General features: G+C 43.9%; 1 protein-coding gene across 6 annotated transcripts in view; it reads left to right on the forward strand.

Annotated features, from left to right (window-relative positions):
• The window catches only part of si:zfos-2326c3.2 (mitogen-activated protein kinase kinase kinase kinase 4), a 337,746-nt gene that overhangs the window by 312,497 nt on the left and 13,730 nt on the right, over positions 1-11,519 (forward strand). For all 6 annotated transcript variants that reach the window (XM_068047135.1, XM_068047137.1, XM_068047139.1 and 3 more), the window contains one exon: positions 2,781-2,920. In XM_068047135.1, coding sequence (XP_067903236.1) covers positions 2,781-2,920 — 140 coding nt within the window. The remainder of the gene's footprint in view (positions 1-2,780; positions 2,921-11,519) is intronic.

Below are 11,519 nucleotides of genomic sequence, written 5' to 3' on the forward strand. Positions count from 1 at the left end.
TTAAATGCCCTTAAAGTTGGCGAGTCTACTACTGTTGCAGGCAGGGCGTTCCACGCCCCTACTACTCTCTGAGTAAAGAAACTACCTCTAACATCTGTCCTATATCTATCACCCCTCAACTTAAAGCTATGTCCCCTCGTGTTTGCCATCACCATCTGAGGAAAAAGACTCTCACTATCCACCCTATCTAACCCTCTGATTATCTTATATGTCTCTATTAAGTCACCTCTCCTCCTCCTTCTCTCCAACGAAAACAACCTCAAGTCCCTCAGCCTTTCCTCGTAAGACCTTCCCTCCATACCAGGCAACATCCTAGTAAATCTCCTCTGCACCCTTTCCAAAGCTTCCACATCCTTCCTATAATGCGGTGACCAGAACTGCACGCAATACTCCAGGTGCGGTCTCACCAGAGTTTTGTACAGCTGCAGCATGACCTTGTGGCTCCGAAACTCGATCCCCCTACTAATAAAAGCTAACACACCATATGCCTTCTTAACAGCTCCATTAACCTGGGTGGCAACTTTCAGGGATTTATGTACCTGGACACCAAGATCTCTCTGCTCATCTACACTACCAAGAATCTTCCCATTAGCCCAGTACTCTGCATTCCTGTTACTCCTTCCAAAGTGAATCACCTCACACTTTTCCGCATTAAACTCCATTTGCCATCTCTCAGCCCAGCTCTGCAGCCTATCTATGTCCCTCTGTACCCTACAACATCCTTCGGCACTATCCACAACTCCACCGACCTTCGTGTCATCTGCAAATTTACTAACCCACCCTTCTACACCCTCTTCCAGGTCATTTATAAAAATGACAAACAGCAGTGGCCCCAAAACAGATCCTTGCGGTACACCACTAGTAACTAAACTCCAGGATGAACATTTGCCATCAACCACCACCCTCTATCTTCTTTCAGCTAGCTGTAGGGCTGGAGGAGTTTACAGAGATAGGGATTTGTACAAAAGTACTCCCTGTAGTCAAATAGTGTGTCAAGACTCACTCTCAAAAGGATCACACATCTCGTTAAGTGCTGAGGGTGACTGGCTCCCCTGGTATGGCCCTCCTCCCCCGATCCACCACCCCACCCACCCACGGCCCCACCCAAACCAATATGAATAAGTCTCAGCTGTGGCTCAGTTGGTCGTTGTCTTGCCTCGGAGTCAGAAGATTGTGGGTTGAAGTTCCACTCCAGTATTTGAGCCTAAAAGTCAAGGCTGACATTGCAGTGCAGTACAAGAGGGGCTGCACTGTTGGAGGAGCTGTCTTTCAGATGAGATGTTAACCTGAGGCCCTGCCTGCCCTTTCAGGTGGATGTTAAAAGATCCCATGATTATTTTGAGGAAGAACAGGGGAATTCTCTCCAGTGGCCTGTCAGATTATCTGGTCATTATCACATTGATGTTCAAGGAAGCAAGGAATCCACAATATTTTGCTTTTGCTTCAAAAATGCTTCATTGAATTTTTGTTATTCATTCATGGGATCTGGGTGTTGCTGGCTAGAACAGCATTTATTGCCCATCCCTAATTGCTCTTGAGAAGGTGGTGGAGAGCCGCCTTCTTGAACCACTGCAGTCCATGTGGGGTAGGTACTCCCACGGTGCTGTTAGGAAGGGAGTTCCAGGATTTTGACCCAGCGACAGTGAAGGAATGGCGATATAGTTACAAGTCAGGATGGTGTGTGGCTTGGAGGGGAACTTGCAGATGGTGGTGTTCCCATGCATCTGCTGCCCTTGTCCTTCTAGGTGGTAGAGGTCGTGGGTTTGGAAGGTGCTGTCTAAGGAACTTTGGTGCATTGCTGCAGTGCATCTTGTTTGTGGATCGGGTGCCAATCAAACTGGCTGCTTTGTCCTGGATGGTGTCGAGCTTCTTGAGTGTTGTTGGAGCTACACCCATCCAGGCAAGTGGAGCGTATTCCATCACAGTCTTGATTTGTGCCCTGTAGATGGTGGACAGGCTTTGGGGAGTCAGAAGGTGAGTTACGCGCCTCAGAATTCCTAGACTCTGACCTACTCTTGTAGCCACGGTGTTTATATGGCTATTCCAGTTCAGTTTCTGGTCAATGGTAACCCCCAGGATGTTGATAGTGGGGTATTCAGTGCTCGTAATGCCATTGAATGTCAAAGGGAGATGGTTAGATTCTCTCTTCTTTGAGATAATTATTGCCTGGCACTTGTGTGGTGTGAATGTTACTTGCCACTTATCTGCCGATATTGTCGTGGTCTTGCTGCATTTCTACACGGATTCCTTCAGTACCTGAGGAGTCACAAATGGTGCTGAACATTGTGCAATCATCAGCGAACATCCCCACTTCTGACCTTATGATTGAAGGAAGGTCATTGATGAGGCAGTTGAAGATGGTTGGGACGAGGACACTACACTGAGGAACTCCTACAGTGATCTCCTGGAGCTCAGATGATTGACCTCCAACAAATACAACCATCTCCCTTAGTGCTTGGTATGACTCCAACCAGTGGAGAGTTTTCCCCCTGATTCCCACTGACTCCAGTTTTGCTGGGGCTGCTTGGTGCCATACTTGGTCAAATATTACCTTGATGTCAAGGGCAGTCACTCTCACCTTAATAAAATGACTAAAATGCTTTGGGATGTCCTATGATCATCAAAGACGTTACATAAATGCAAGTCTTTCTTCCTTTTAGACCCTTCAAGAGGTAAGTGAAGGAAGGTGGAGGGAAACTCTTTTTTTAAAAAAAAGGGGAGGAAAAATGCTGATCTTGTCTGCATAACATCAAGGATTGAATCTTTTACTTTTTTTGTAGCATACATCCAATCAAATCAAATAATGGGTTGGGGAGAGAAGGCAATCGAGCTTCGTTCTGTGGAGAGTGGACATCTTGATGGAGTGTTTATGCATAAGAAAGCACAGAAACTGAAATTCCTGTGTGAAAGGAATGACAAGGTAAGTAATCAGAATCAAGAGTTTTATTTTAACGTACATGAAGTGTTTGATTGATTTGGGTTTGATTGTATTAGTCGGTCCATTGATCTGCATTCACTGTGTTTGATCTGAAGAGGACATAAGGGGGCTACAAAGGGATATAGATAAGTTAAGTGAGTGGGCAAAGGCCTAGCAAATGGAGTATAATGTGGGAAATTGTCCATTTTGGCAAGAAGAATAAAAAAGAAGCATATCATCTAAATGGTGAGAGATTGTAGAGCTCTGAGATGCAGAGGAATCTAGGTGTCCTAGTGCATGAATCACAAAAGGTTAGCATGCAGGTACAGCAAGTAATTAGGAAAGCTAATAGAATGTTATCATTTATCGCGAGGGGAATTGAATACTAAAGTAGGGAGGTTATGCTTCAGCTATACAGGGCATTGGTGAGACCACATCTGGAGTACTGTGTACAGTACTGGTCTCCTTATTTAAGGAAGGAAGTAAATGCGTTGGAGGCAGTACAGAGAAGGTTTACTAGACTGATACCTGGAATGGGTGACCTGTCTTACGCGGAAAGATTGGACAGGCCAGGCTTGTATCTGCTGGAATTTAGAAGAGTAAGAGGTGACTTGATTGAAACATATAAGATCCTGATGGGTCTTCACAGGGTAGATGTGGAAAGGATGTTTCCCCTTGTGGGAGAATCTCAAACTAGGAGTCACTGTTTAAAAATAAGGGGTTGCCCATTTAAAACAGAGATGAGGAGAAATTTGTTCTCTGAGGGTCGTTAGTCTTTGGAATTCTCTTCCTCAAAAGGCAGTGGAAGCAGAGTCTTTGAATATTTTAAGACAGAGGTAGATAGATTCTTGATAAGCAAGGTGGTAAAAGGTTATTGGAAGGTTATTGGGGGCAGGTGGAAATGTGGAGTAATCAGTTCAGTCATGAACTTATTGAATGGCGGAGTAGGCTCGAGGGGTCGAATGGCCTACTCCTGCTCCTAATTCGTATGTTCACTGTGTTTGATTGCTTAAGCCTTAAGAGTGCAAACTGAAACTAAAAGACCAAACTAGAATCTTCTACAGAAAACACACTGACTGCTCTGAGAAGACATTTTACTGAGATCTAGTAAGAACTTATATATTTTAAGGTGCTGTAAATAAATCAGCTGGTGTTTTAATACAAGTGTGATATCTGCATTGCTTTGAAATAAATCAGATATACGTAATATAACCAGCAACCCAGAGTAAACATAACAAAAATGTGGCGACGAAGATGATTCAACATAATTTAATGTTGCCAGCTCCAGAACCTTTTCTTCTAAAGCTTGGAATTCCTCCCTTGTGCTGGGAGTGATGGATTTTGGTATTCAAGACCTACTTGCTCGTTACAAGGATGAACAGCCCAGATATAGCAGCGAACCATAAGAAAGCAATACTTGTATGTTGTCTAGGAACAGAAGGCCAGTGCATATTTGAGCTGCTCACAGAGGATATGTCTACATTTGATATGGTGGTAAGTGCTCTCGCAAAACACTTCGGGCCAAAGAAAAGTGTGATGATAGAATGATACGCATTCCGTCAGAGATCCCAGGGACATGATGAGCCCGTTAAACAATATGTGACAGCATTGCAGCAATTAGCGTCTACATGTAAATTTGGCACATTAACCAACAAACTAATTTGTGACCAATTAATTGAAAAGACGTCAATTCCACGAATTTGGGAATGGCTCCTCATCTTCCATCTAAGATTCGAACAGGTTACACACACATGTACCCTTAGACTCAGCATTGCAAACACAGCTTGCCCAATCAGATTCAGTGCAAGGTTTAAGGACAAGAAAACCTCAGCAACTTCATCAAAGTGTGTCCCATCATGATCAGTTACCTGCAAAACTGTGCCCAAATTGTGCGAATGCTCATCAAGTTACAACGCCATGTCCAGCTTGAGGGAAAAAGTGTAATTCATATTTAAAGTGGAACCATTTTGCAAAGATGTGCAGATCGTCAAAGACAAAGACTTCATCAGTTTGACCTGTGGGGGAATCTTTTCCTGAGAGTGAGGTACAACATGTATTTACCATCACAAAAAGTAAGCACCGGGTCATTTTAAGGAGTGTTCAATCGAGTTCGCATACATCTCAGTATCATTTCTTATCAATGTTGGCATGAAAGTATCTGTTTTGAGTGACAAAGTCTACCATCGGTTTTTTATGCAATTCTCTCACTCCTGTGACAGATACTCTTCAGGCTTATGACGACAATATCATTCCAGTTTTGGGGACGATCACAGTTCCAGTACATTACAAAAACATCACCCTAGACAGTTTCACTTTCAATGTAGCTAAAGGCCGAAGCCTTAAGGGGGTAAACCTTTTTGACAGGCTTTGATTCAAACTCGCTGACCCCACCAGAGCACACATTAATGTGACTGATAATACAGATTATACATGCCAGTATCCTTCCTTATTTACTGGATTTGGGGAGATCAAAGGTTACTGTCATGCTGTTCGCGTTGACACAGCAATTCGACCAGTTTTACAAAGTTTGAAACGGCTGCCGTTTGCAATCCCTGCTGAAGTGTCACAGGTGCTGAAATGACTGGAAGCAAACGGTATCATTGAACAAATCAACTCATCGCCATGGATATCAAATCTAGTGATTGCATGACGAAAAAATTGCGAACTTAGACTATGCATTGACCGAAAAGCAGTTAACAAAGTTGTCATACCAGACAAGTATCCACTTCCTACAATTCAGCATTTCATGACTCCACAGTCTTCACAAAGCTTGATATGCAACAGAGTTATCTTCAGATACCTCTAGCAGAACAAAGCCGATATATTACACCTTTTATTACCCTTGAAGGTGTATTTCGGTACCACAGATTGTCATATGGACTAAGTTCAGCACCTGGCGCTTTCCAGAAGATCGTTTCTTCAGTCTTGTCGGATGTTGAGGGGACACTCAACCTACTTGACCACGTCGTTATCCACAGATGGGACAAAGCTGAACATGATCAATGATTATCAGAAATGCTGTCTCATCTTGTAAAACATAATTTGAAGCTCAACAAGGACAAATGCACATTTGCGGCACCCGAGGTTGACTTTCTCAGTTACAGAGTGACAGCAGCTGAAGTAAAGCCTACACACGACAATGTCAAAGCCCTTCATGCACTTCCAACACCGTCTAATGTGAAAGAATTGACATCATTCCTAGGTACTACTAACTTGTATCACAAATTTGTTCCTAAGTACACAGCGATTGCGGAGCGTGTTCAGAAGCTACTACAAACCAACGACATCTACCAATTAAAAGGACAAGGGCAGCAAATGTATGGGAACATCACCACCTGCAAGTTCCCCTCCACGTCACACACCATCCTGACTTGGAACTATATCGCCGTTACTTCACTGTCGCTGGATCAAAATCCTGGAACTCCCTTCCTAACAGCACTGTAGGTGTACCCACCCCACATGGACGGCAGCTCACCACCACCTTCTCAAGGGCAATTAGGGATGGGCAATAAATGCTGTCCTAGCCAGCGACGCCCACATCCCATGAATGAATTTTTAAAAATCAGCATTTGAAACGTTAAAGGCAAAGATAGCATCTCCATCAGTCCTCGCGTATTTCAGCCCACGTGCAGAAACGTATGTAACAACAGATGTGCCAGGAACTGCAGTTGGATCTGTACTGTCACAGTTCATTAACGGATGCGAACGACCAATAGCTTATGCGTCATGCCTGTTGTCGGAAACTGAACGTAAATATTCTACTGGAGAGCGGGAAGCACTAGCCTGTATCTATGCATGTGAACATTGGCACATGTGTCTTTTTGGTAGAAAGTTTACTGTTCACACTGATCACCAAGTGTTGACTACATTATTAACTATGTCAGGATCAGATCATCGACCTCTATGCATTTACAGATGGTCAGATTGTCTACATCAGTATAACTTCAGACCTCAGACCGGAGCAGCGGCAGTTGTCGGCGGACCTGGGAGGAGACAGATCTGGAGTGGGACCTGGAGAAATAAAGAGCGGGGATCGAGGCCCTTACCTACCTCAGACCAGAGCAGCAGCAGTTGGCGGGCTCTCTCTCCGTGTCGGCACGCGCTGGGTTTCAAAAGAGGAAAAAAAAATTACCAGCGACATCATAGGAAATCTGTAAGCTGATTGTTAAGTAACAGCTGTTATTGCCTGTAAATAGCTGAAAAAATCAGAGAAGATCAAAGTTCTTTTTTTAAAAAACCCTCAAGTAAACTACCTTGTAAATGAGAAGATTAGTACTACTAAGGTTTTTTAATTATTGTAATTTATTGATAATTACGAATTAGAATAGTGCTGTTTGGACAGAGTCAGGCTATGAGTTGTGTTTGAGGGATTTCACTGACTCGGGGAAGGAGGTGCACTTTGGCCCCTTTTCTTTTCTGCCTTTTCATCCTCCACAGTACAGGGGAAGAAGCTGATTGGCAAATAACTAGTAAGTTATTCCACTTATTACACTTGCAATAATTAGATTGTAAAGCTAAGTAATGGCAGGACAGCTTGGCCAAATGGAATGTGCCTCCTGCGGTATTTGGGAAGTCGTGGACGCACCATGTGTCCTTGACAAACACACCTGCAGGAAGTGTCACCGGCTGTAGAAGCTTGAGCTGCGGGTTTTGGAACTCAAGCGGCGGCTGGAGTTACTGTGACGCATCTGTGAGGCAGAGAACTACATGGATAGCACGCTTCAGGAAGTAGTCACCCCAAAGCTTAAGAGAGCACAGCCAGAGAGGGACTGGGTGGCTGCCAGACAGACAAGAAGGTCAAGGCAGGTAGTGCAGAAGTCCCCAGAGGGCATCCCACTTTCTAACCGGTATTCAGTTCTGAGTGCCGATGGGAGAGAAGGTTCCTCTGGAGAATGCAGTGAGAGTCATGACCAGAGCACCATGGGTGGCTCAGCTGTGCAGGGAGGGAGGAGAAAGGACAAGAGAGCAATAGTGATAGGGGATTCTATAGTTAGGGAAACAGATAGGCGTTTCTGTGGTCGCAGACGTGATACCAGGATGGTAAGTTGCCTCCCAGGTACAAGGGTCATGGATATCACCGAGCGGCTACAGAACATTCTGGAGGGGGAGGGTGCACAGCCAGAGGTCGTGGTCCACATTGGTACTAATGATATAGAAAGAAAGAGGGATGACGTTCTGCAGGCTGAGTTTAGAGAGTTAGGAATGAGATTAGCAAGCAGGACCTCAGAAGTAGTAATGACCGGATTACTCCCAAGGCCACGTGCTAGTGAGTATAGAAATAGGAAAATACACCAGATGAATGGAAGGTTTGCTAGTACTGTTGGGGATGGTTTAAATTAGTTTGGCAGGGGGATGGGAACCTGAGTGCAATTTGAGATAAGACAATTTCAGTGCAAGGAACAGGAGGCAAAAAATTAGCAAGAGACTGTGAAAGACAGAAAAAGCTAAGGTTAAAAAGTGTACAGCACAGGAATTTTGCAGTGTTAAAGGGTATTTATTTAAATGCAAGTATAGTAAATGAGCTGAGGGCACAGATAGACACATGGCAACACAATATCGTTGCTATAATGGAAACTTGGCTTAAAGAGGGGCAAGAATGACAAATAAACATCCCTGGATATAGAGTTTTCAGGTGGGATAGAGGCGGAGATAAAAAAAAGGGGGCGTAGCATTATTCGTTAAGGGATCAATAACAGCTTTGAGGAGGGATGACATGCTAAATGAATCATCAAACGAGGCCATATAGGTGGATCTCAGAAATAAAAAGGAGGCAGCCACACTACTAGGAGTGTACTATACACCCCCAAATAGTGAGAGGGAGGTAGAAGAACAAATATATAGGCAGATTTCTGAGTGCAAAAACTGTAGGGCAATAATAGTTGGTGATTTCAACTACCCCAATATCATCTGGGATACAAACAGTGTGAAGGGCACAGAGGGGACAAAATTCTTGAACTGCATTCAAGAGAACTTATTTAGCCAGCACGTAACAAACCCAATGAGAGCGGCACATTGTAGATTTAGTCTTCGGTACTGAAGCTGGACAAGTGGATGAAGTAACAGTGGGTGACCATTTTGGAGAGAGTGACCATAATACAGTTAGTTTTAGCATAATCATGGAAAAGGACAAAGATAAAACAGGAGTAAAGGTTCTAAATTGGGTGAAGGCAAATTTTACAAAACTAAGAGGTGAATTGGCAAAAGTGGACTGGATACAGCTACTTGAAGGAAAATCAGTGGCAAAGCAGTGGGAGGCATTCAAAAGCGAGTAACTACAGGCACAGAGTAGGCATGTCCCCACAAAGATAAAGGGTGGTACTGCCAAATCTAGAGCCCCCTGGTTATCTAGACGCTTACAGAGTAAGTTAAAGCAGAAAAATAAAGCTTATGACGATCACAAAAATCTTAATACTTTAGAAAGCCAAGAGGAGTGTAGAAAGTGCAGGGGTGAAGTAAAAATGGAAATTAGAAAAACAAAGAGAGGAAATGAAAAATTATTGGCAGGTAAAATCAAGGAAAACCCAAAGATGTTTTATCAGTACATTAAGAGCAAAAGGATAACTAAGGAAAGGGTAGGGCCTATCAGAGATGGACAAGGGAACTTATGCGTAGACACAGAAGATGTGGGCAGGGTTCTAAATGAGTTTTTTGTCTCTGTCTTCACAAAGGAGAGGGTTGAGGTAGACATGGTAGTTAAAGAGGAGGAGTGTGAAATATTAAATATGATGAGCATAATGAGAGAGGAAGTACTAGAGGGTCTGACATCCTTGAAAGTGGATAAATCACCAGGGCCGATGGATTGCATCCCAGGTTGTTAAAGGAAGCCAGGAAGGAAATAGTGGATGTTTTGAGGATCATCTTAAAATCCTCACTAGATACAGGTGAGGTACCAGACGATTGGAGGTCTGCGGCCATTGCACCATTGTTTAAAAAGGGTGCGAGGGATAGGCCAAATAATTATAGGCCCGTCAGTCTGACCTCAGTGGTGGGTAAATTGTTAGAATCAATTCTGAGGGACAGGATAAACTGCCACTTAGGAAGGCACAGATTAATCAGGGATAGTCAACATGGATTTGTTACGGGAAGGTCATGTCTTACTAACTTAATTGAGATTTTTGAGGAAGTAACGAGGAGGATTGTTGAGGTTCGTGCAGTGGATGTGATCTACATGGATTTTAGTAAGGCATTTGACAAGGTCCCACATGGCAGACTGGTCTGTAAAATGAAAGCCCACGTGGGGAATGTGGCAGGTTGGATCCAGAATTGGCTTAAGGACAGGAAACAAAGGGTAGTAGTAGACGGATGTTTTTGTGAATGGAAAGCGGTTTCCAGTGGCGTTCCACAGGGCTTAATGTTGGGTCCCTTGCTGTTTGTGGTATATATTAATGATTTGGACTTAAATGTGGGAGGCATGATTGGGAACTTTGCTGATGACACAAAAATTGGCCTTGTAGTAGATAGTGAAGAGGATAGCAGTAGACTCAAGAATGATATCAATAGTTTGGTTGAGTGGGTGGAAAAGTGGCAAATGGAATTCAATCCAGAATAGTGTGAGGTAATGCACTTAGGGAAGGCAAATAAAGCGAGGGAATACACAAAAAATGGAAGGATATTGAGAGGGGTAGAAGAAGTGAGAGACCTTGAAGTGCATATCCACAGGTCCCTGATGGTGGCAGGACAGGTAGATAGAGTGGTGAAGAAGGCATACAGAATGCTTTCCTTTATTGGCTGAGGTATAGAATACAAAAGCAGGGATGTAATTGTGGAACTGTATAAAATGCTGGTTAGGCCACAGTTGGAGTATTGCGTACAGTTTATGATCACCACATTACAGAAAGGATATAATTGCTCTGGAGAGAGTACAGAGGAGATTTACAAGAATGTTGCCGGGGCTTGAAAGTTGCAGCGATGAGGAAAGATTGGATAGGCTAGCGTTGTTTTCCTTAGAACAGAGGAGGCTGAGGGGTGACTTAATTGAGGTGTACAAAATTATGAGGGGCCTAGATAGAGTGGACAGGAAGGACCTGTTTCCCCTAGCGAAGAGGTCAATTACCATGGGGCACAGATTTAAGATGATTGGTAGAAGGATTAGAGGGGACACGAGGAAATATTTTTTCACCCAGAGGGTGCTGTGTGTCTGGAATTCACTGCCAGGAATGGTGGTGGAGGCAGAAACCCTCAATTCTTTTAAAAGGTACCTGGACCTGCACCTGAAGTGCTGTAACCGGCAAGACTATGGACCAGGTGCTGGAATGTGGGATTAGTTTGGGCGGCTAGTTTTGTTTTCGGCCGGCACGGACACGTTTGGCTGAATGGCCTCCTTCTGTGCCCTATTTTTTCTATGGTTCAAGGTTGAGTACCTTGCAGGCTCATGCAATCGAGTAGCTGATATGCTTCGCTGTAATACTGTCGAAGATAGTGTTCGCGATAGCCAAGCAACTTGCGATGTCGAAGACTACATGATCACAGTGATTTTGCGTGTGACCGCGAATCTTGTTACGCGAGAGGAGTTGGAGGCAGAGTCAGCAGCAGGCAACATACTGCAGCAAGTAAGTTACTACCTCAAATCTGAGTGGCCTTGTGATATCTGGGTAGAACTAAT

This window comes from Heterodontus francisci, chromosome 15 (assembly GCF_036365525.1).
Source record: "Heterodontus francisci isolate sHetFra1 chromosome 15, sHetFra1.hap1, whole genome shotgun sequence".
NCBI lineage: Eukaryota > Metazoa > Chordata > Chondrichthyes > Heterodontiformes > Heterodontidae > Heterodontus > Heterodontus francisci.